This window comes from Tachyglossus aculeatus, chromosome 21 (genome assembly GCF_015852505.1).
Source record: "Tachyglossus aculeatus isolate mTacAcu1 chromosome 21, mTacAcu1.pri, whole genome shotgun sequence".
NCBI classification, from domain to species: domain Eukaryota; kingdom Metazoa; phylum Chordata; class Mammalia; order Monotremata; family Tachyglossidae; genus Tachyglossus; species Tachyglossus aculeatus.
In genome coordinates this window covers 13,176,216-13,201,091 of record NC_052086.1, presented here as the reverse complement: position 1 = coordinate 13,201,091, position 24,876 = coordinate 13,176,216, and the positions used below count along the sequence as shown (strand labels likewise).

General features: G+C 55.8%; 2 protein-coding genes across 2 annotated transcripts in view; both read right to left on the bottom strand.

The window, feature by feature from the left end:
* Positions 1-1,450: 1,450 nt before the first annotated feature.
* On the bottom strand, positions 1,451-5,458 carry GDPD3 (glycerophosphodiester phosphodiesterase domain containing 3). The gene is made up of 10 exons (XM_038763358.1): positions 5,100-5,458; positions 4,963-5,005; positions 4,661-4,796; positions 4,395-4,440; positions 3,974-4,092; positions 3,773-3,862; positions 3,176-3,309; positions 2,355-2,414; positions 2,211-2,262; positions 1,451-1,711 (listed from the first exon to the last, which is right to left on the bottom strand). The coding sequence occupies exons 1-10, from the start codon at positions 5,236-5,238 to the stop codon at positions 1,583-1,585; spliced, it is 948 nt and encodes a 315-aa protein (XP_038619286.1). The 5' UTR covers positions 5,239-5,458; the 3' UTR covers positions 1,451-1,582.
* Positions 5,459-6,813: 1,355 nt separating this feature from the next.
* Positions 6,814-24,876, bottom strand: part of MAPK3 (mitogen-activated protein kinase 3) — a 69,005-nt gene continuing 50,942 nt past the window's right edge. The window contains exons 3-11 of the mRNA XM_038762713.1: positions 20,273-20,431; positions 17,973-18,155; positions 14,249-14,438; positions 12,032-12,148; positions 11,594-11,708; positions 11,046-11,177; positions 10,588-10,697; positions 10,281-10,429; positions 6,814-7,568 (exon numbers count right to left, since the gene is read on the bottom strand). Coding sequence (XP_038618641.1) covers positions 10,307-10,429; positions 10,588-10,697; positions 11,046-11,177; positions 11,594-11,708; positions 12,032-12,148; positions 14,249-14,438; positions 17,973-18,155; positions 20,273-20,431 — 1,129 coding nt within the window. The 3' untranslated portion in view covers positions 6,814-7,568; positions 10,281-10,306. The remainder of the gene's footprint in view (positions 7,569-10,280; positions 10,430-10,587; positions 10,698-11,045; positions 11,178-11,593; positions 11,709-12,031; positions 12,149-14,248; positions 14,439-17,972; positions 18,156-20,272; positions 20,432-24,876) is intronic.

Here is a 24,876-nt window from a genome sequence, read left to right as displayed (position 1 = left end):
ATTTTCGGTACCACGTCCGTCCCACTCGGGGAGAAGAAACGTCTCACTGCCAGGAGTCCTACTTCACAGTCATTCGTCCATTTGATCGTATTTATTGAGCGCTTACTTTGTGCAGAGCACTGTACTAAGCACTTGGAAAGTACAATTCGGCAACAAATCGAGATAACCCCTTCCTAATGAGCTCACAGTCTTTAAGGACCAGAGAACACTGAAGCACCACCGCCATCACTGACCACAAAGCGTTGTTCGGACTTTTGACTAATCCAGGGCTTAGGGGATCAGTGCCACCTGTAAGCTCATTGTTGGCAGGGAATGTGTCTGTTTATTGTTATAGTGTACTCTCCCAAGCACTTTGTATGGTTCTCGGCACGCCGAAAGCGCTCAATAACTACCACTGACTGACCTGATGCCAACTGATACCTTCTCCCTCTTTGAAGGATCATTAATGGCAGTGGGGCTTCCTGATGATCAGTCAGGGGACGTCACCCCGAATCTCTCACCCCCATCCCCAGGGGATGGGACCGACTCTTCCCATGGCCACCCCCTTAAGCTCACTGTGGGCAGGGAATGTGTCTATTGTTATAGTGTACCCTCCCAAGCACTTTGTACAGTGCTCGGCACACCGAAAGCGCTCAATAACTACCACTGACTGACCTGATGCCAACTGATACCTTCTCCCTCTTTGAAGGATCCTTAATGGCAGTGGGGCTTCCTGATGATCAGTCAGGGGACATCACCCCGAATCTCTCACCCCCACCCCCAGGGGATGGGACCGACTCTTCCCACGGCCACCCCCTTAAACTCACTGTGGGCAGGGAATGCGTCTGTTTATTGTTATAGTGTACTCTCCCAAGCACTTTGTACAGTGCTCGGCATGCCGAAAGCGCTCAATAACTACCACTGACTGACCTGATGCCAACTGATACCTTCTCCCTCTTTGAAGGATCCTTAACGGCAGTGGGGCTTCCTGATGATCAGTCAGGGGACATCACCCCGAATCTCTCACCCCCATGGGATGGGACCGACTCTTCCCACAGCCACCCCCTCTCCCCGTTTCAGGTTGGAGAGAAACACAGATGCCCGGGGTCTCCCTGGCCCGCGGAAATCCTAACGAGCATCCCTCGTGAGGCCCTACCTCGAGGCGATCCGGGGCTGGATGAGAGAGAGGAGGCTTGGGGACTGGTGCTCAGTGGGCTATTTTGGTGACTGAGGTAGAATTGGCTGAGCAGGGTGTGGAACCAGGAAGTGGCCACCTTTTGGGGTCAGGAATGTGGCTGAACCAGATAGTTGGAAGTCCAAGACTCTGAGGCCCACTCCCAATGCTCCTCCTCTTCTTCCCACCCTCAAGTCAGGCACCTGGCTCCCCCCCCCACCAACTTTCTCAACCGCCCCACTTCGCCTTCCACCGAATGAACACCTGTTTCCCCCTCCCCAAACAAAAAGCCAGGAATACATAAAAAAATATTTATTGGGAGCAGATGAAGCAGGGGGACGGAAAGTAACTACGGTCAGGGGGCGAGGGGACCCACGGATTTTGGAAGGAATTGAAACCCCATCTCCCTGAGGGGAGTCGGGAGCTGTTTCAGGGAGAGGGGAAGTGACTGTCAAGATAACGACGCAGGTCGGTGGGGTAGTCTGTCATGACCCCGCTGGCCCCAAGCCCCAAGGCCACCTTGAAATCCGCCTCCTCATTCAGACACCAGAAAACGACCTGGAAGAGAGGAAGAGGGTTTGGGAGGATGAGGCTGGGTGGAGGAAGGGCGCAGGTTACAGGGAAGGAGGTGGACGGGAAAGAGCAAGCCGTGGGGAAGTGGTGGGGAGCTGGATGAACAACGGCCTCCCTCCTCAAATCCGACAGACAATTAACTCTCTCTTCGCTTCAAAGCCTTATTGAAGGCCCATCTTCTCCTCCAAGAGGCCTTCTCAGACTAAGTCCCACTTTTCCTCATCTCCCACTCCGTGTCACCCTGATTTGCTCCCTCTTCCCCCGTTCCCCCAGCCCCACAGCACTTATGTATGTATTTGTAATTGTATTTATTTTTATTGATGTCTGTCTCCCCCACTCAAGACTGTGAGCTGTTATGAGCAGGGAATGTCACTGTTTATTGTTGTATTGCACTTTCCCAAGCGCTTAGTACAGTGCTCTGCACACAGTAAGCACTTCATAAATACGGCTGAATGAACGAATGAACGAACAGTCAATTTCTCACCTGGACCCCCCGGGCTTCCAGATGCCTTATCAGGCTTTTTCTCATGATCAACCTGAAGGAGAGGAAATTTGCGGGGGTGAGGGAAGATTTAGGGTGAAGAGCCCAAAGTCCCCGGTTCTCATCTCCAACCTTTCGCCCTCTCACCTTTGCAGGAAGGCTGCCGCACACCAGTTGGCAGTGCGAGAACAAAACGGGAAATACGTCCTGGTGAGAGAAAGAGAAGGGTCGGGGTTGCCCAGAGATGGGGAGATGCCAAGGGATGGGAAGATGCCCCTGAAGCTTCTCCCCCAACGAAAGCCACAGGGTCTTTACTCTCTAAAGAAGCAGCATGGCTCAGTGGAAAGAGCCCGGGCTTTGGAGTCAGAGGTCATGGGTTCAAATCCCAGCTCCGCCAACTGTCAGCTGTGTGACTTTGGGCAGGTCAGTTAACTTCTCGGGGCTTCAGTTACCTCATCTGTAAAATGGGGATTGACTGTGAGCCCTCTGTGGGACAGTCTGATCACCTTGTAACCCCCCCAGCGCTTAGAACAGTGTTTTGCACATAGTAAGTGCTTAATAAATGCCATTATTATTATTATTATTATTATAAAGTAGTCCCCAGCCCCTAGACTTTCAACTCTCTGGCTATCAGTTTGGTTGGGGGAGAGTGATGGGCAGAAAGCAGAGTCCAGTGAACATCAGCTGTCCAAGCCTTCCTCCCTTGACCTCCTTGCCCACCCCATCCCACCCCGCAGTTAACTTTCCCCTTCTCCCCACTCTCCCAACCACCCTGCCCCCACATTGTCAACTGTGTGACTTTGGGCAGGCCGCTTCGCTTCTCTGGGCCTCAGTTCCCTCTTCTGTAAAATGGGGATTAAGACTGTGAGCCCCCCATGGGACAACCTGATCACCTTGTAATCTCCCCAGCGCTTAGAACAGTGCTTTGCACATAGTAAGCGCTCAACAAATGCCATTATTATTATTACTTGTTGATTATAGAGGGCAAGAAGCAGAGCAGGAATTGCTCAGGGATGGGGCAGAAGGGCAGCAGTCCCACGTAGAAGAGAAACAGCAACCACAGTCCTCGGCTCAGAGTGAAGGAGAACGGCATTTCGGGGTTCTGGGGGAGAGAAAGACCGGAGGATTGTACGGGGAAATCCAGGCCAGAACTGGCAGAGAGAAGAGAGCGGGGATTCACCCAGAGAAGGGCACTGCCTGCTTTAGGGGACGAGCTACTTGGACCGGGAACCCCCACGCGGGACAGGGACTGTGTCTGACCTGATTGATTTGGATCTACCCCAGAAGGGTGCTTGACACATGATACGTGCTTAGCAAATACCATAAAAAATTACCCTTTTGGCAGACTGGGAGGTCCGGGGAGCCTGTGGAGACAGGAAGGAGCTTGGGGGGGAGAAAAAGGATGGAGTGGAGGTCCTGGGGCAGGGGAAAAGAAGCCGGCAGGGAGACGTTCTCGGGGAGAGGCCAGAGACTAAGGCGAGCGAACGATAAAAGACAGGCTACAGATTGGAGAGGCCGGGGAGAAGGATGAGGCGGAGAATAGTGGCGAGGGGCCAGAACCGTACAGCCTTCCGACACTTCTTCATGATGCAGCTCTTCTCGGCAGCCCAGACCGTGATGTGGCTGCGTCCGTACTGGCGAGTCAGGGCGGCCACCTGGCAGAAGGGAAGGAGAGTAAAGGGTGGGGACCCCAAGTCGGGGGGGGGGGGTTCCCCAAGCTTCTTGACCACCAGGCCAAACCTCAGCATCCCGCCCCTCGCCCCCACCTTCTGGATGAGGTCGTCATCGGCCACCTTCACCTCCACGCTGACAGGCATCCGGGGGAACCTCTGGAAAACCTCTTCCAGTCGTACCATCCGGCGATCCGTTCCCCGAGAAACCCGGCCTGTGGGGTGGGATGGGGGGGGGGCGGGGGTAACGCACAGGTGGCCAAACCTCCTGGACCTCACTCCCCTCTCCCCAACCCCACTCTGGAAACACACAAACACAATCTCTCGCTCTCTGATACACACGCACCCTCATGGGTAAAGCAGACAAATCCCCACCCCAGCCTTCCAGCACCCTGGCCTCTCACATGAAGGTTGATGGGAACATAGTGGGGGTCGGGGATAAGAGGCGGGGGTGGGAGAGAGGCCTATTAGGGCTTCCTGTCCCCCACTCCAGTCCCTCCAGCCCCTTTCTCCTCACCTGGAGAGAAGTACACCTCCAGCTCCTCCTTGTACAAGGGCAATTCCTGTTTTGGGGAGAGAGGGGTGAAAGGAAGGGTCTCAAGGAGGAACTCTAGAGCTGGGGAGGGGTCTTCTACTGCATCTCCCTCATCCCGTAATGAGCGTTTGGAGGGAGATCGGGAAAGCCACGAGGGATCTCTCGGGGGATCCCAGAAAGCCCGGAGGGACCGGCTTTGGGGAAGCCGGAGGGCGGGGACGGGGAACCACACCGAAAGGGAACCTTACGGCAGAATTCAGGTTCCGAATCTCCTTGTTAAGGCCTGACTGACGCTGGAGGTTGGAGTCGTGGGAGACGATGACCACCCCATCTTGGCTCAGCTGACAGTCCAGCTCCAACAGGTCAGCTCGCTGGGTTACCGCACTGAGGGGGACAGAGGGGTCACCGAGGAGGAAAGGGTGGACGACTACACGAGGGAGGGAGGGGGAAGAGACCGGAGATGAGAGAGGGGAGGGTCAAGGGCCGAGAGGTGACTCCAGCAGGGGAAGGTCACGGATAACTGAGATGCGAAGAAGACGGGCAGACTCACTTCTCAAAGGCCTCCAGAGTGTTTTCAATCCGCTCCCCGGAGCCTGCGGGAGAGGATGGCTGTGGGTTCCTTCCCTCCCGGCTCTGGTCTCCCCCGCCTCCACCCGGGTCCCCGCGGTCCCACCTGCCCCGACTTACCTCCTCGGTGAGCAGCCAGGCAGCAGGAGAAGGCCGGGGCCCGCGGGGAGTGGAGCAGCCAAGGTCGGCGCAAGAAGCAGTAGGAGAGCAGCGTGTAGCCGCCTAGGGCAGGGAGCGCGTAGTAGAACACGGAACTCATGGCCTTCTCCCTCCTTCCCTTCCCACCTCCTCCGGGGTCAGGGGACGAGGGTCGCTGGCTCCCTGACTCTCTCCTGGCCGGTTCTCCCTCTGTACCGGCGACCGGCCGGCTCTGCCTCTTCGCCACGCCCCTGGGACCTGCTGAGCCTGCTGCTGGCACGGAGCCCGGCCGGCGGGGCAGAAGAAGGAGGCGGAGATGACTGGGGATGGAGCGTCTGGGAGAGTGCTCCCTTATCTACCGCGGATCTCCCCACGTCAAGGATTGCCTGCTTTTCAACCGGAGGCCCCGACCCCTCTGCCGTGAGCAGCAGGGAGGCCCTTGGGCCCTCTCGGGGCCCCCTCCCCATCACGTTCGGCTGGGAGAAGTCCTCGCCGATCTCTTCCGGTGACACACATCGCCTGTTGGTCAGTTCCCACCCTCCACTTCACCATCAGGATCGGAGTTTGATGCTCCCTTAGAAGTTCCGGCCCTGCCACCTCTCTGTTGCCCTTAGGGCAGAGTCATGGGGTGTAGGGGTGTCACCCTTCCCTCCCTGAGTCACCCCCCAAGCCAGTCGGACAGGAAGTGAGGGGGTAGAGATGACGACTCCCCCTTCCTTCCTAGAGCCCAGGGGTCCCGCACCCGCCCGGCTCCCTGGCTTTCCTGACCCCCTATCTTAGCTTGGCACATTGTAAGCGCTTAACAAATGCCACGATTATTATTATCAGCTAACTCCCCTACCAGCGACTGTGCCACCCGGTGGGACAGAGGGAGGGGCAGTAGAAGACCCCCATTCCCCCGCCCAGAGTTGAGAAATCAGTCGCCCCCGGATTGGGGCCCCTTAGACCCAGGAGCAGGGGCCAACTTCCTCCAAAGCCTGAAGAGCCAAATTCGGGGGGTAGGGGAGGAGGGCTGAGGCAATTTCGGAGGAAAAACGCTAAAGGTAAAAGACTAAAACGATAGGTTAAGAAGACAAGGAAGTGGCACGGATTTTTTTCCATTGCAATCGGTGCCCTGCAAACGTCACCCGATGGGGCCGGATCCCTCGCTCAGCCGTGGCAGTGGCCTGGAAGTGAGCTCACCTCCGGTGGGACACGGCCGCGAACGAGCGAGGACACTTTTCCCCCTTTTGTTTAAGGATCCACAGATGGTAAATCGATAAACCGGCCCCTGCCCAAAGGTGCTGGGAGAGGTAGGGGAGGGGCAACGCTGCGGCCCTCGAGACGCTCGCGAGGCCCAGGTCAAAGATCGGGCGAAGAGAGTTGGGTGGAAATGTTTACCGAGAACGGGGATCCCGGCGGGCAGGTTTAGTGCTTGGGGACGGCCTCGCTTCCACTGGCTAGAGACCGTCGGCGGGGGTCCGGAAGAAGGTACCCTCTTTCCTTCTCCACCCACAGTCACCTAGCCTTTCCTCCCTCAAATCGCGGAGGTCCCCTCCCGCCCCGCTAAAAGAGCAGCTGGGGTGGACCAGAAGTGTCCCGGATGGAAATATAGGCAGGGACTCTCCCCTCCCCTCCCCACCGCCCACCTTGAGCATCTGGGACTCCGGGGCGGGTTGGGGACAACGGCAGACAGACTGAGGCCGAGACGGGCGGGTTGGTATACACATCTATAGATTTATATATTAGATACAGGAGCAGGGAGACTCTAGTCCAGATCCCCTAACCGTAGGGAGAGCTGGCTGGCGGTCCGTCCCTTCCCCCCCACGCATACACAGACCCACACACACAAGCAGCGGAGGCTCTCCCCCGGGCTGACGGGGTATTCGTGGCAGCTGTGGCAGACACAGGAAGGTAAAGGGGGCCGGCGGGGAGCCCCTCTCCTCAGAACCCCCCCGTCCCCTCACCCACCCGAACTCCAAACTAGCCCTTGAGTCAGGAATGTTTCATGCTGGAAGGCAGACGCAAGGCAAGGGCCCAGGCCTTCCTCAACTGCCAGCTCACCACGCGGGAGGTGGATTTTCGGGGTGGGTTCGAGGCAGAGAGGCAGCATTAGCCCTTCAGAAAGGAGATGGTTATTCGAAGAGTGAGAGGGTGGCACCCTCTCCGGGGTCCCTCCTAGGCCCCTCCCAGAAGGTGGGTCCCCAGGCTAGGAGGGGAGGGAGAAGCGGGGACGGTCACCCAAGAGAGACGGGACGTGGGGGCAGAACTTGCGAGGTCAGAGGGAGGTTTGGTCCAGGCTTCCCTTGGAGGGAAGAGGGGAAGCGAGTCTGGCTCTGGGGCAAAGCACATTACAAGTGGGGGAAACCAGGCCCCCCAGTTGCCCGGTACGTCTGGGCCGGGAGGCCAGGGAGTGAGCGGCGTCCAGTTTTCAAACAGTCCAGCGGGGAGGGGGCAGGCAGGAGAGAGACCCTGGATGGGAGACAGAAAGGGAGGCTGAGACACACAGCGCAGATGCAAGCGCCCGCGGACGACTGAGGAGGTTAACTGATGGGGGGGGCGGGGGGCGGGAGTCATTCCATTCCTTCAATTCTTCCAGTGACAGATTAACTCCTCTCTGCAGAGAACTTTGGTTTGTTTCTTAGAGAAGCAGCGTGGCTCAGTGGAAACAGCACAGGCTTTGGAGTCAGAGGTCACGGGTTCGAATCCCCACTCCGCCAACTGTCGGCTGTGTGACTTTGGCCAAGTCACTTCACTTCTCCGTGCCTCAGTTCCCTTATCTGTAAAATGGGGATTAAGACTGGCCCCACCTGATCACCTTGTATCCCCCCAGCGCTCAGAACAGTGCTTTGCACATAGTAAGCGCTTAACAAATACCATTATTACAGCACTTGTTAAGCGTTTACTAGGTGCCAATCACTGCACTAAGCGCTGGGGTATCTACGAGCTGATGGGGTTGGATGCAGTCCATGCCCCCTACGGGGCTCACGGTCTTCATCCCCGTTTTACAGTTGAGGTGACTGAGGCACAGAGGAGTGAAATGACTTGCCCAAGGTCACACAGCAAACCGGCACCAGAGTCGGGATTCGAACCCAGGTCCTTCCGACTCCGAGGCCGGTGCTCTAGCCTCTAGGTCGTGCTGCTTCTCATGCCCTTAAGGACAGACACTACGGGAGTGTGTTAAAGTTCAGGGCTGGAAGCGGTGAGAAGAAAAGGAGTGGAAAGGCGGTCTGAACAAGCCACAGAGGGAGGGAGTCAGGCCTCGGTCAAAGATGACTCACGGCAAGACATCTCAAGAGAGGAATCAAGGGCGATTTAATTAACAGCTGTGACCCCGTAAACCCAATTTCGAGATTAACCTTGCACCCAATTGAGTCACCCTAGGATAAACTGAGAGGTCAGAAGGTTTATGATCCCAACTCTCAGGTAGAAAGGGGGGGAGGGAGAGGAGAGGCTCTGTTCCCCCTAACTCTGGGGGTGACCTGTGGGGTTGGGGACCGAAGGCATTCCTCCAGGCCCCCTCGGCAGTATGGAGACGCAAGAACGGGATGGGTCCACTTACGGGTTTCCACCCTACTACCCCCAGAGCAAAAGGTTTGGAACTCCAGAGCTCTCCCAGGCCCTTTCGAGATTAACCTTGTGCCCAATTGAGTCAGCTAGGATAACCTGGGGGGTCAGAAGGTTTATAATCCCAACACTTGGGGAGAAAGGGGGTGAGGGAGAGGAGAGGCTCTGTTCCCCCTAACTCCGGGGGTGACCGGTGGGGATGGGGGCCGAAGGCATTCCTCCAGGCCCCCTCGGCAGTACGGGGACGCAAGAACGGGATGGGTCCACTTACGGGTTCCCACCCTACTACCCCCAGAGCAAAAGGTTTGGAACCCTGGAGCCCTCCCAGGCCATTTCCAGATTAACCTTGCGCCCAACTGAGTCAGCCTAGGATAAACTGGGGGGCAGAGGGTTTATAATCCCAACTCTCGGGGAGAAAGGTGGGGAGGGAGAGGAGCTGCTCTGTTCCCCCTAGCTCTGGAGGCGACCGGTAGGGTTGGGGGCCGAAGGCATTCCTCCAGCCCCCCTCAGCAGTATGGAGACGCAAGAACGGGATGGGTCCACTTATGGTTCCCACCCTACTACCCCCAGAGCAAAAGGTTTGGAACTCCAGAGCTCTCCCAGGCCCTTTCAAGATTAACCTTGTGCCCAACTGAGTCAGCCTAGGATAACCTGGGGGGTCAGAAGGTTTAAAATCACAACTCTCAGGGAGAAACCGGGGGAGGGAGAGGAGAGACTCTGTCCCCCCTAACTCTGGGGGTGACCTGTGGGGTTGGGGGCCGAAGGCATTCCTCCAGGCCCCCTCGGCAGTATGGGGACGCAAGAACGGGATGGGTCCACTTACGGTTTCCCACCCTACTACCTCCAGAGCAAAAGGTTTGGAATCCTGGAGCTCTCCCAGGCCCTGGGGACTCCAGCTGGGCCCGCAGACACGTGGTCACACCTAGTCGTCAGATCTCCCAAGCCTAGTGGCTACAGCCCGGGCTTGGGAGTCAAAAGGACCTGGGTTCTAATCCCAGCTCTGCCACTCGGCTGCTGCGTGACCTTGGGCGAGTCACTTTGCTTCGCGGGGCCTCAGTTCCCTCGTCCGTAAAACGGAGACTGAGACTGTGAGCCCCACGGGGGACGGGGACTGTGTCCAACCCGATTGGCTTGGATCCACCCCGGCGCTCAGTCCGGTGCCTGGCAAATTGTTAAGCCCTTGACAAATACCACAGTTATTACGATTATAACAAAGATAGGACAAAGGAGGGGCCCCGAGATTGAGGTGGCAGTATTGTAACCCCTTCTCAAGGAGGAAGGCACTGGAAGTGAGCCCAAGATCGTACACGGAAGGAGGCGGGGAAAGAGAAGCAGCGTGGCTCAGTGGAAAGAGCCTGGGCTTTGGAGTCAGAGGTCATGGGTTCAAATCCCGGCTACTTTGGGCAAGTCACTTCATTTCTCTGCGCCTCAGTTCCCTCATCTGTACAATGGGGATGAAGACTGTGAGCCCCACGTGGGACAACCTGATCACCTTGTAACCTCCCCAGTGCTTAGAACAGTGCTTTGCACCTAGTAAGCGCTTAATAAATGCCATAAAAAAAAAAGAGAGAGTGGGTGTGTTTGTGTGTGTCTGCCCACTGGGCAGGGAACACTAACCGGGCCACTGAGGGCAAGTCCCCGTCTCAGGGTGCTCCAGGATGCCCAGGCTGGAAACGCGCCGTCTCCTGGAATATGAGCTCCTTCAGCCGCTCCTTGGGCAGGTCATCCAGCTCCATGTCAAAGGTGAAGGGCTCCTCCGCCACTGGCTGGGAGGAGAGCAGAGTCAGGGGCTACTCTCTCGTCCTCCTCCCGAACCCTGGCTGCAGCCCTCCCCCTTCCCCCCGCGACCACGTCCCGCTCGGCGGCGGGGATCGCCGTCCCCTCCGTCAGCGTCCAATCCCCCGCCGCCGCCCCCGGGCCCCACCTCGTCCGTCGGGTCGTAGTACTGCTCCAAGTAGGAGTGGGCCAGGGCATCTTCCACTGTGATGCGCTTGTTGGGGTTGAAGGTCAACATCCGGTCCAGGAGGTCCAGGGCTAGCAGAGGCCAGGGGGGGTTAGCCACGGCGCCCGGAAGCCCTTCCCCTCGGCTCCCGTCGCGGGACACTTCTCCACCGTCCCCACCCCCTGCCCTGTCTTGGGCTTCCTACCCCGGATCTGTAGAGGCACCCCCCGAGCTGGACCTCCCGCATCCCCCAACCTCATCCTCCCTCGTCGGACTACAGAACTAAGGTGAGAGCTGGCCAAGCCCAAGCTCCATCAGAGGAGGCCACTCTGCTTCTCCTGCATCCCCTCCCTCACCTCACAAATACACACACACAAACACCAGTCCCTTCTTTTCCTCGGACTCCCCACCCCCTCCACGGGCCTCTCCCGACCCTTCACCTTTGGAGTCGGCCTTCGGGAACAGCTTGGCCCAGGGCACCTTGGGCTTGGGCGGTAAGGACTGCAGGTAATTCCGCGCCTTCATGTTGATGATGCAGTTTAGGTCGTCCTGGGACGGGGAGCCCAGGATGCCTGGCGGGGAGGCATTTGAGGACAGGGGGGTGAGAGGGCATTCGGGAAGTCCAGCTTCAGCCCACCCACCTCCCATTCTAGACTGTGAGCCCACTGTTGGGTAGGGATCGTCTCTATAGGTCGCCAACTTGGACTTCCCAAGCGCTTGGTACAGTGCTCTGCACACAGTAAGCACTCAATAAATACGATTGAACGAATGAATGAATATCCTCTCAGGGAAGCTGCCCCGTTGGGAACGGGCTCCGACTGCTGGGCGGCCAGGCGGTCTCGGGGTGCGGAGACGGGATCTCAGCCCCGCCTGTCCCCGTTTTAACCGGCGTCGCTCCAACGCCCCTCCCCAGCCCGTCCCCCCTCGCCACCCCTCAACAGCTGCCCAGGCCCCGAGTCCTCCTTCCCGGTGGTCAGCCCTCACTCACCCAGGATGTGGTTGAGTTGGTCCAGGTAATGCTTCCCGGGGAAGATGGGGCGGTTGGAGAGCATCTCGGCTAGGATGCAACCCACAGACCAAATGTCGATGGATTTTGTGTAGCCCTGAGGGAGCGGGAGGGGCTCAGAACCAGGGAGTCGGCGCCGTCGGCGGGCCCCACTCTCCATGGCCGCTATTTCGGCCGGCTACCCCCAAGCGAGGTCTCGCGTCCAGGGACCCCTCTCCACCGCTTCCCCCCACCCTCATATCCAGATGGATGGTGACGGAGGGGCTCTTTCCCGCTCATCTCCCCCTCCCTCCCGTTAGCCCGGCTGTCTCCGGGGCCCGCTTCTCGTAGGCATCGGTACAAACTCAGGTCCCATTCCGGGGCGGGCCCTGCCCGCCGCCTCACGGAGGTTGGGGCCGTGGGCGGGCGGGCGGTCCTCACCTTCGAGTTGAGCATGATCTCCGGTGCCCGGTACCAGCGGGTGGCCACGTACTCCGTCAGGAAGCCCGTGTGATCGTGCTCAGGATCGGCGATCCGGGCCAGGCCGAAGTCACATATCTGGAAGGCACCGGCGGAGACGGTCAGCTCCCCTTCTAGACTGTCAGCTCGTTCATTCAATCGCATTTATTGAGCGCTTACTGCGTGCGGAGCACTGGACTAAGCGCTTGGGAAGTCCAAGTTGGCAACATAGAGAGACGGTCCCTACCCAACAGTGGGCTCAGTCTAGAAGGGGGAGACGGTTCGTTGTGGGCACGGAACCGGTCTACCAACTCTGTCATAGTCTACCCTCCCAAGCGCTTAGTACAGTGCTCTGCTCTCGCTCCCCCTTTAGACTGTAAGCTCGTTGTGGGCAGGGAATGCGTCTGTTTATTGCCATATATTAATAATAATTACGGTACCTAATAATGATGGGATTTGTTAAGCGCTTACTATGTGCCGAGCACTGTTCTGAGCGCTTTGTTAAGCGCTCTGTGCCAAGCACTGTTCTAAGCGCTGGAGTAGATACAAGGTGATCAGGTTGTCCCATGTGGGACTCACAGTCTTCATCCCCATTTTACAGATGAGGTAACTGAGGGACAGAGAAGTGACTTGCCCAGAGTCACACAGCCGATAAGTGGCGGAGCCAGGATTAGAACCCATGACCTCTGACTCCCAAGCCCGTGCTCTTTCCACTAAGCCACACGGTTTCTCCAAGTATATATTGTACTCTCCCAAGCGCTTAGCACAGTGCTCTGTACACGGTAAGCACTCAACAAATACTACTAAGTGCTCAATAAACACCGCTGATTGATGAATTGGGAGGGTGGAGGGGGGCTTCAATTTAGGACACCGGAGTCCCCGGTTGATCCGAGGGCCGGAAAGAACGGACTCCTGGAGTCGGAGGTCTAAGGTAAGCAGCGTGGCTCAGTGGAAAGAGCCCGGGCTTTGGAGTCAGAGGTCATGGGTTCGAATCCCGGCTCCGCCCCTTGTCAGCTGGGTGACTTTGGGCAAGTCACTTCACTTCTCTGGGCCTCGGTTCCCTCATCTGGAAAATGGGGATTAAGTCTGTGAGCCCCACGTGGGACCACTTGATCGCCTTGTATCTACCCCAGGGCTTAGAACAGTGCTTTGCACATAATAATAATAATAATCATAATGGCATTTATTAAGCACTTAATAAATGCCATCATTATTAATCAATCAATCAATCAATCGTACTTACTGAGCGCTTACTGGGTGCAGAGCACTGTACTAAGCGCTTGGGAAGTCCAAGTTGGCAACACACAGAGACGGTCCCTACCCAACAGTGGGCTCACAGTCTAGAAGGGGGAGACAGACAACAAAACACATTAACAAAATAAATAAAATAAAATCAATAGAATAGATATGTACAAGCAAAATAAGTAAATAAGATGAATAAATAGAGTAATAAATACGTACAAACATATATACATATATAAAGGCACTGTGGGGAAGGGAAGGAGGTAAGGTTGTAATAATAATAACGATGATGGCATTTGTTAAGTGCTTACTATGTTCAAGGCCCTTACACAGTCTCTTAATCAACGGTATTCATTCTATTCAATCGTATTTATCAAGTACATAATAATAATAATAATGGCATTTGTTAAGCGCTTACTATGTGCAAAGCACTGTTCTAAGTGCTGGGGAGGTGATCAGGTTGTCCCCCGGGGGGCTCACAGTCCTAATCCCCATTTTACAGATGAGGTAACTGTGGCCCAGAGAAGTAAAGTGACTTGCCCGAGGTCGCACCGCAGACACGTGGCGGAGGCGGGCACATGGTTCCCCCCCGACCTTTTAGACTGTGAGCCCACTGTTGGGTAGGGACTGTCTCTATATGTTGCCAATTTGTACTTCCCAAGCGCTTAGTACAGTGCTCTGCACATAGTAAGCGCTCAATAAATACGATTGATGATGATGATGATGATGGTAAGAGCTTAACAAATACCACACTTATTATTAGGCGTCTCTGTAGTTTGCTTAGAGAAAGATGGTGAAGGTTGTGCGAACAGAAAGGGGCTGTCGTTATGCCTGAAGTGACACCAAGATTACACGAAATCTGGAACAGTGCTTTGCACACAGTAAGCGCTTAATAAATGCCATCATCATTAAGGTGGCGCGGAGGGATGCGGGGGGAGAGGGGATAATGCCCCGGACCTTGAGGTCACAGGTGGTGTTGATGAGCAGGTTGGACGGCTTGAGGTCTCGGTGGAGCACGTTGGCCGAGTGGATGTACTTGAGGCCGCGCAGGATCTGGTACAGGAAGTAGCAGACGTGGTCATTGCTCAGCTGCTGGCTCTTCAGCAGCTTATACAAGTCTGTCTCCATCAGGTCCTGCACGATGTAGCTGGGGAGGGCAAGTGGGGAGCCCAGCAGGAGTTGGGGGTCAAGGAGAATAATAATAATAATAATAATAATGCCCTCCCTCTGCCCATCCGCCAAGCTCGCTCTCTTCCTCCCTTCAAGGCCCTACTGAGAGCTCACCTCCTCCAGGAGGCCTTCCCACACTGAGCCCCTTCCTTCCTCCCCCCCTCGTGCCCCTCTCCGTCCCCCCCATCTTACCTCCTTCCCTTCCCCACAGCACCTGTATATATGTATGTACATATTTATTACTCTATTTATTTAACTTGTACATATCTATTCTATTTATTTTATTTTGTAAGTATGTTTGGTTTTGTCTCCCCCTTTTAGACTGTGAGCCCACTGTTGGGTAGGGACTGTCTCTGTATCATCATCATCATCATCAATCGTATTTATTGAGCGCTTACTATGTGCAGAGCACTGTACTAAGCGCTTGGGAAGTACAAATTGGCAACATATAGAGACAGTCCCTACCCAACAGTGGGCTCACAGTCTTGCCAATTTGTACTTCCCAAGCACTTAGTACAGTGCTGTGCACACAGTAAGCGCTCAATAAATACGAGTGATTGATTGATTAATAATAATAATGGCATTTATTAAGCGCTTACTATGTGCAAAGCACTGTTCTAAGCACTGGGGAGGTTACAGATTTATTACTCTATTTTACTTGTACATATTTACTATTCTATTTATTTTGTTAATGATGTGCATCTAGCTTTATTTCTATTTATTCTAACTTTCATTCAATCATATTTATTGAGCGCTTACTGTGTGCAGAGCAGTGGATTAAGCGCCTGGGAAGTACAAGTTGGAAACATATAGAGGCGGTCCCTACCCAACAGCGGGCTCACACCTGTCCACATGTTTTGTATTGTTGTCTGTCTCCCCCTTCTAGACTGGGAGCCCATTGTTGGGTAGGGACCGTCTCTATACGTTGCCAACTTGGACTTCCCAAGCGCTCAGTACAGTGCTGTGCACACAGTAAGCGCTCAATAAATACGACTGAATGAATCAGGTTGTCCCACGGGGGACTCACAGTCTTCAACCCCATTTTCCAGATGAGGGAACTGAGGCCCAGGGAAGTGAAGTGACTTGCCCGAAGTCACCCAGCTGACAAGTGGCGGAGCCGGGATTTGAACCCACGACCTCTGACTCCAAAGCCGGGGCTCTGGGGGGAGGCGGAGCCAGTGAAACGGGGCGCGGGAGGAGGAGGCCTGAACGTCGGGATGGCGAGTCCTCCCCGGGCTGATGAAAGCCCGCGGGTTTCACAGGGCCCTGGGCGCCTGGGATCGGGTCAGGCGGCACCGAGCCGATCCAGCTGGCAGCCTCCGTGCCCATCTGCTTCGGGATGACGGCGGTTGTACACAAAGTGCTTGGCACAAGCCAAAAGTGGGCAGAAACGTGCCTCCTAGAGGACCGCTCCCCCCGCCATCCATCCCTCACGGGTTTCTTAGACCGCGAGCCCTAAGTGGGGACGAGGGGACGGGGACTGAGTCATCATCATCATCATCGATCGTATTTATTGAGCGCTTACTGTGTGCAGAGCACTGTACTAAGCGCTCGGGAAGTACAAGTTGGTAACATATAGAGACGGTCCCTACCCAGCAGTGGGCTCACAGTCTAAAAGGGGGAGACAGAGAACAAAACCAAACACACTAACAAAATAAAATAAATAGAATAGATATGTACAAGTAAAACAAATAAATAGAGTAATAAATATGTACAAACATCTATACATATATACAGGTGCTGTGGGGAAGGGAAGGAGGTAAGATGTGGGGGATGGAGAGGGGGACGAGGGGGAGAGGAAGGAAGCGGCTCAGTCTGGGAGCCCCTTCTTTCCTCCAGGAGCAAGTTTGCCAACAATCTCCTGTCCGGTGGGATCAGGCCTTTGATTCTTCTTCCATTTTCCCCCCCTTGTAAATGGAAATGGACTTTGGGGAAGGGGCTTCCAGGACCCCAGGGGTGCGGGGTCAGAGGAGGAGGAGGGAAGAAGTGGCTGCTCCTACTTCCAGGCCAGCTCTGGACTAGCTGCTTTCCAGTTTGGGGATTTGTCTTGGGAGCCGTTAGGCTGGTCACTGCCTTCCAAATGAACGAATGAGAAGCGGCGTGGCAAAGTGGAAAGAGCCCAGGCTTTGGAGTCGGAGGTCATGGGTTCAAATCCCGGCTCTGCCAATTGTCAGCTGGGTGACTTTGGGCAAGTCACTTTACTTCTGGGCCTCAGTTCCCTCATCTGGAGTCCCATCTGCTCACACTCCACATACCCTAGTGCTCAGTCCCGGGCTCGGCCCACTTAACGAATACCACAGCGACTGTTATTATTACCGTTGTTTCCGGCCACTCCGCCGCAGCTAGGACCCGGTCAGTTCGGCCCCGAGCGGGGACCGGGGCCTCCGATTCCCAGACCGTGCCAAGTCCTAGGACCCACCCCCTTCTGCTTGCCTCGGCAATCAAGAAACAGGAAGCGACCGGTCAAAGGCCCTCTCTCTAGACCCGTCTTCTCTCCGCTCCTAAAGGGGCTTGGAGACGGGCCGGGGAGCATTTTCGGGAGGGAGGATACTTGGCTCCTTGAGCAGAAGCCAATACAAATCTTGGCGGTTGGGGGGAAGGAGAAGATGCTGGTCAGAGCTGGGGGGGAGGCTGAGAACAGGAAGGGACTCTCGCACCGCGGAGCCGGGGAAGGAAACGGAGTCGAGGCTTACCCCTCTGGGCAGTAACGAGCTGTTACCTTTACCGTTATCATTTTTAATATAACGCCCAACGTGAGCTTTTCCCCCCTCCTTCCTTTCCCACCCCGTTTTCCGCGTGTGTGTACGTGCCGGTCGTAAACACTCACTCATCTGCAGATCTATTTTTCCTCCTTCCTCCTCTCTGTACTTTGGCGCTTGCCTCTCCCTCTAGATTGGCAAGCTGCTTGAGGGCAGGGCCGGTGTCTACGAACTCTAACGTACTCCCCGGGGCGCTCGGTACAGCGCTCGGCACACAACAGGAACTCGATACGTACCACGGGCTGAATCATGCCTCCTCCCTACCCCTCCTGTGGGTCAACTTCTGGACTCTTCCCCGCGCTCACTCTGGCGCTTCACACACTGATGCATTAAATAAATGCTGCTATTGATGTAACGATTCCTTTTAAGCCCCATGGAAACTGAGGGGAAGGCAGAAAGATGAGGAGGGATGGGAAAGGACTTTGGGACAGTCTGCCAGAGTTTGTGTGACCCTCTCCCTGGGGCAGGGAGGGAGACTGTGGGGAAAAGTCACACTGGGATCCTTCTCGGTGGGATGCCCCAGCCCACCCCTGGAAGTTAAAAAGGGGAGTGGGGGAGACACGGAGAGAAGGATTTCATTTCCTCCCGTCTGTGGGGCGGGAGGGACGGGGAAGGGAAAGGCAAAGTCACCGAGGGGAGGGGACAGAACAGGGGCGTAGCTTAGCCCGAGGAAGACCGAGGCCCTCGTGGGCTCCGGGGAATGGAGACCCATAGGGGAGGGAGGGAGAGGTGGACGAGGAGGTTAAGGATACACATCCCGCATGGCCTCCAGCGCCGGAGCCCGCAGGATGTCGCGGATGCCGATGACATTCTCATGGCGGCAGCGCAGCAAGATCTGGATCTCTCGCAGTGTGCGCTGGCAGTAGGTCTGATGCTCGAAAGGGCTGATCTTCTTGATGGCTACCCGGGCCTTCCGCACGTGGTCGTACGCCGAGCTGTGGGGACGGAGGGCGCGGAGAAGAGGTTCGAGGGAGTCGGGGTCCGGGCGGAGGAGCCAGCGGGCGGAGAGCGGGCCGGGGAGTGCCCCGTGAGGGGAGGAGGATGGGCGGCAACTGGTGGGGGGCTTGGACCGGGGAGGGGAAGTGGGGCTGAACCCAGCCGGGGGCCGGGGCGGTCTGGACAGGCCGGCCAACACCACGGACTCCTTCCTGCTGCCGGGCGGGCGCCGGGGAAGCCTGGAGCTGGGCTGGGGGCTCCAGCCTCTGACCTCGAGGAGGGAGGCCGGGAGGGATGGACGGAGGGAGGGACAGTGGGATAGAAGGAGGGACAAATGGAGGGACTGACGGAGGGAGGGATTGAGGGACAGAGGGATGGATGGAGGAACTGATGGAGGGAGAGATGGAGGGATGGATGGAGGGACTGAGGGATGGATGGAGAGACTGACGGAGGGAGGGATGGAGGGATGGATGGAGGGACTGACGGAGGGAGGGATGGAGGGACGGAGGGATGGATGGAGGGACTGACAGAGGGAGGGATGGATGGAGGGACTGACAGAGGGAGGGATGGAGGGATGGATGGAGGGACTGACGGAGGGTGGGATGCAGGGATGGATGGAGGGACTGACGGATGGAAGGATGGATGGAGGGACTGACAGAGGGACTGACGGAGGGTGGGATGGAGGGATGGATGGAGGGACTGACGGATGGAAGGATGGATGGAGGGACTGACAGAGGGAGGGATGGAGGGATGGATGGAGGGACTGACGGAGGGAGGGATGGAGGGATGGATGGAGGGACTGACGGATGGAGGGACTAACAGAGGGAGGGACAGAGGGATGGATGAAGGGATGGTAGGAGGGACTGACGGAAGGATGGATGAAGGGACTGATGGAGGGATGGATGGAGAGACTGATGGAGGGAGGGACAGAGGGATGGACAAGGGGATGGTCGGAGGGATGAATGGAGGGACTGATGGACGGTGGAATGGTAAGCGGGATGGATGGAGGGACTGATGGAGGGATGGAGAAGGGACTGATGGAGGGATGGACGAAGGGATGGTCGGAGGGATGGATGGACTGATGGAGGGATAGATGAAGGGACTGATGGAGGGAGGGATGGACGGAGGGATGGATGGAGGGATGGAGAAGGGATTGACGGAGGGATGGACGAAGGGATGGTTGGGGGGATGAATGGGGGGATGAAGGGACTGACGGAGGGAGGGACAGACGGAAGAATGGTCAGAGGGATGGATGGAGGGACTGATGGAGAAATGGAGAAGGGACTGATGGAGGGATGGAGAAGGGATTGATGGAGGGATGGATGGAGGGACTGACGGAGGGATTGAAAGGACTGACGGAGGGAGAGATGAAAAGACGATGGAGGGAGGGACGGACGGAGGAATGGTCGGAGGGATGGGCGGAGGAACTGATGGAGGGACGGAGAAGGGACTGACGGAGGGACGGACGAAGGGATGGTCGGAGGGATGGATGGAGGGACTGATGGGGGGATGGAGGGACTGACGACAGAGGGAGGGACGGACGGACGGAGGAATGGTCGGAGGAATGGACGGAGGGACTGACGGAGGGATGAAGGGACGAATGGAGGGAGGGATGGACGGAGGAATGGTCAGAGGGATGGACGGAGGGACTGATGGAGGGATAGAGAAGGGGCTGACGGAGGGATGGAGAAGGGGCTGACGGAGGTAGGTACGGATGGAGGGACTAACGGAGGGATTGAAGGGACTGACGGAGGGACAGTTGAAGGGAGTGAAGGAGGGAGGGACGGACGGAGGGATGGGCGGAGGAACTGATGGAGGGACGGAGAAGGGACTGACGGGGGGACGGACGAAGGGATGGTCGGAGGGACGGATGGGGGATGAAGGGACTGACGACAGACGGAGGGACGGACGGACGGACGGACGGAGGGAGGGAGGGATGGTCGGTCGGTCCGTCCGTCCGGCTGGCGCCCAGCGCCTTCCGGGCTCCGCTCCCCCGTCATGGCGGGCCGGGCCCCGGGCCCCCGGGCTGCGGGTCCCGCGGGCGGGGCATCATCCCGCACTGTTGTTGTCGGGGCTGGCGGCGGGGGGGGGGGGGGGGGTCCGGTCCATCCCTGACCTGACCATGCCGTAGGCGCCCTCCCCGATGTACTGCAGGTCGGTGTAGCGCGGCCCCACGTCGAAGGGCTGACCCTTCACGGTCTCCACCTTGGGCGCGGCCCCGTCGGCCTCCCCGCCCGCCGGACCCGCCGCGGGAACCCCCGCCGCCGCCGGCCCGCTCGGAGCCGCCGCCGCCGCCGCCGCCATGGCCGCTCCCGCCCTTCGGCTCCGCCCGGGGGGGGGTCACGCCCCCTGACGTCATCACGCACGGCACGCACGGGCGGACCCGCCCGCCGACCGGGCCCGCCTCGCGCGCCTCAGGCGCCTCAGGCGCCTCAGTCGTGCAGCCATGTTGGCTGGGCGACCACTCTGGGCTAAGCGCTTGGGCGAGGACGAGTCGACAGCTTATTCATTCATTCATTCATTCAACGAGTCGACAATTTATTCATTCATTCAGTCAGTCAGTCAGTCGTATTTATTGAGCACCGACTGAGCGCTTGGGAGAGTCCAAGTGGGCAACATGGAGAGACCGTCCTTCCCCAACAATGGTGCCTCATCCGTTCATTCCATCGTAGGAGTGAGCGCTTACTGTGTGCTGGACTAAGCGCTTGGGAGAGGACGCCTCATCCATTCATTCCATCATATTGGTTGAGCGCTTACTGTGTGCTGCACTAAGCGCTTGGGAGAGGACGAGTCGACAACTTATTCATCCATTCAGTCAGTTGTGTTTATTGAGCACCAACTGGGTGCAGAGCACTCGACTAAGCACTTGGGAGAGGACAAGTCAGCAACCTAGAGAGACGGTCCTTTCCCAACAATGGCGCCTCATCCATTCATTCCATCGTAGGATTGAGCGCTTACTGTGTGCTGGACTAAGCGCTTGGGAGAGGACAAGTCGACAACTTATTCAGTCAGTCAGTCGTATTTATTGAGCACTGACTGAGCGCTTGGGAGAGTCCAAGTGGGCAACATAGAGAGACGGTCCTTTCCCAACAGTGGCGCCTCATCCATTCATTCCATCGTAGGATTGAGCGCTTACTGTGTGCTGCACTAAGTGCTTGGGAGAGGACGAGTCGACAACTTAGTCGTATTTATTGAGCACCGACTGAGCACTTGGGAGAGGACAAGTCAGCAACATGGAGAGACCATCCTTTCCCAACAGTGGCGCCTCATCCATTCATTCCATCGTAGGATTGAGCACTTACTGTGTGCTGCACTAAGCGCTTGGTAGAGGACGAGTCAACAACTTATTCATTCAGTCAGTCAGTTGTATTTATTGAGCACCGACTGGGTGCGGAGCACTCAACTAAACACTTGGGAGAGGACAAGTCAGCAACCTAGAGAGACGGTCCTTTCCCAACAATGGCGCCTCATCCATTCCATCGTAGGATTGAGCGCTTACTGTGTGCTGGACTAAGCGCTTGGGAGAGGACAAGTCGACAACTTATTCATTCAGTCAGTCAGTCAGTCATATTTATTGAGCGCCGACTGAGCGCTTGGGAGAGTTCAAGTCAGCAACCTAGAGAGACCGTCCTTTCCCAACAATGGCGCCTCATCCATTCATTCCATCGTAGGATTGAGCGCTTACTGTGTGCTGCACTAAGTGCTTGGGAGAGGACGAGTCAACAACTTATTCATTCATTCAGTCAGTTGTGTTTATTGAGCACCGACTAGGAGAGGAGCACTGGGCTAAGCGCTTGGGAGAGTCCAAGTCAGCAACCTAGAGAGACGGTCCTTTCCCAACAATGGCGCCTCATCCATTCATTCCATCGTATTGATTGAGCGCTTACTGTGTGCTGCACTAAGCACTTGGGAGAGGACGAGTCGACAACTTATTCATTCAGTCAGTCAGTCATATTGATTGAGCACCGACTGAGCGCTTGGGAGAGGACAAGTCGGCAACATATGGAGACCGTCCTTTCCCAACAATGGTGCCTCATCCATTCATTCCATCTCATTGATTGAGCGCTTACTGTGTGCTGGACTAAGCGCTTGGGAGAGGACGAGTCAACAACTTATTCAGTCAGTCAGTCGTATTTATTGAGCCCTGACAGGGCTTGGGAGAGGACAAGTCAGCAACCTAGAGAGACGGTCCTTTCCCAACAATGGCGCCTCATCCATTCATTCCACCATAGGATTGAGCACTTACTGTGTGCTGGACTAAGTGCTTGGGAGAGGACAAGTCAACAACTTATTCATTCATTCATTCAGTCAGTCAGTCAGTCGTATTTATTGAGCACCAGCAGGATGCGGAGCACTCCACTAAGCGCTTGGGAGAGTCCAAGTCGGCAACATATAGAGACGGTCCTTTCCCAACAATGGTGCCTCATCCATTCATTCCATCGTAGGATTGAGCGCTTACTGTGTGCTGCACTAAGCGCTTGGGAGAGGACGAGTCGACAACTTATTCATTCATTCATTCATTCAGTCGTATTTATTGAGCACCGACTGGGTGCGGAGCACTCGACTAAGCGCTTGGGAGAGGACAAGTCGGCAACCTAGAGAGACGGTTCTTTTCCAACAATGGCGCCTCATCCATTCATTCCATCGCATGATTGAGCGCTTACTGTGTGCTGGACTAAGCGCTTGGGGGAGGACGAGTCGGCAACTTATTCATTCATTCAGTCAGTCATATATATTGAGCACCGACTGGGTGCGGAGCACTGGGCTAAGCGCTTGGGAGAGTCCAAGTCAGCAACATATAGAGACCATCCTTTCCCAGCAATGGCACCTCATCCATTCATTCCATCATATGATTGAGCGCTTACTGTGTGCTGCACTAAGCGCTTGGGGGAAGACAAGTTGACAACTTATTCATTCATTCATTCAGTCAGTCAGTCGTATTTATTGAGCACTGACTGAGTGCGGAGCACTCGACTAAGCGCTTGGAAGAGGACAAATGGGCAACCTAGAGAGACGGTCCTTTTCCAACAATGGCGCCTCATCCATTCATTCCATCGTATTGATTGAGCGCTTACTGTGTGCTGGACTAAGCGCTTGGGAGAGGATGAGTTGACAGCTTATTCATTCATTCAGTCAGTCAGTTGTATTTATTGAGCACCAACTGGGTGCGGAGTACTGGGCTAAGCGCTTGGGAGAGAACAAGTCAGCAACCTAGAGAGACGGTCCTTTCCCAACAATGGCGCCTCATCCATTCATTCCATCGTATTGATTGAGCACTTACTGTGTGCTGCACTAAGCGCTTGGGAGAGGACAAGTCAGCAACATATAGAGACCATCCTGACCCAACAATAGCGCCTCATCCATTCATTCCATCGTATTGATTGAGCACTTACTGTGTGCTGGACTAAGTGCTTGGGAGAGGACGAGTCAACAACATTCATTCATTCAGTCAGTTGTATTTATTGAGCACTGACTAGGTGAGGAGCACTGGGCTAAGCACTCGGGAGAGTCCAATTCAGCAACATATAGAGACCATCCTTTCCCAACAATGGCGCCTCATCCATTCATTCCATCGTATGATTGAGCACTTACTGTGTGCTGGACTAAGCACTTGGGAGAGGACGAGTCGACAACTTATTCAGTCAGTCAGTCGTATTTATTGAGCACCGACTGGGTGCGGAGCACTCGACTAAGCGCTTGGGAGAGGACAAGTTGGCAACATATAGAGACCGTCCTTTCCCAACAATGGCACCTCATCCATTCATTCCATCGTATGATTGAGCGCTTACTGTGTGCTGGACTAAGCACTTGGGAGAGGACAAGTCGACAACTTATTCATTCATTCAGTCAGTCAGTCGTATTTATTGAGCACCGACTGGGTGCGGAGCACTCGACTAGGCACTTGGGAGAGAACAAGTCGGCAACTTAGAGAGACAGTCCTTTTCCAACAATGGTGCCTCATCCATTCATTCCATCGTATTGATTGAGTGCTTACTGTGTGCTGGACTAAGCGCTTGGGAGAGGATGAGTCGACAACTTATTCATTCAGTCAGTTAGTTGTATTTATTGAGCACCGACGGTGCAGAGCAGTCGACTATGCACTTGGGAGAGGACAAGTCGGCAACCTAGAGGGACAGTCCTTTCCCAACAATGGCGCCTCATCCATTCATTCCATCATATGATTGAGCGCTTACTGTGTGCTGGACTAAGCACTTGGGAGAGGAAGCACTTGGGAGAGGACAAGTCGACAGCTTATTCATTCAGTCAGTCAGTCAGTCGTATTTATTGAGCACCGACTGGGTGCGGAGCACTCGATTAAGCGCTTGGGAGAGGACAAGTCGGCAACCTAGAGGGACGGTCCTTTTCCAACAATGGCGCCTCATCCATTCATTCCATCGTATTGATTGAGCGCTTACCGTGTGCTGGACTAAGCGCTTGGAAAAGGACAAGTCAGTAACATATAGAGACCATCCTTTCCCAACAATGGCACCTCATCCATTCATTCCATCATATTGATTGAAAGCTTACTGTGTGCTCGACTAAGCGCTTGGGAGAGGGCAAGTCAGCAACATATAGAGACCGTCCTGACACAACAATGGCGCCTCATCCATTCATCCAGTCGTATTTATTGAGCGCCGACTGGGTGCGGAGCACTCGACTAAGCGCTTGGGAGAGGACAAGTCAGCAACCTAGATAGACAGTCCTTTTCCAACAATGGCA

Coding starts and splice junctions, on each gene's coding strand:
- GDPD3 (XM_038763358.1), bottom strand. CDS start 5,238: ATGAGTTCCGTGTTCTACTACGCGCTCCCTGCCCTAGGCGGCTACACG. Junction 5,006..5,099: donor CCTGGCTGCTCACCGAGGAG/GTAAGTCGGGGC, acceptor CCTCTCCCGCAG/GCTCCGGGGAGCGGATTGAA. Junction 4,797..4,962: donor ACTCTGGAGGCCTTTGAGAA/GTGAGTCTGCCC, acceptor TGTCCCCCTCAG/TGCGGTAACCCAGCGAGCTG.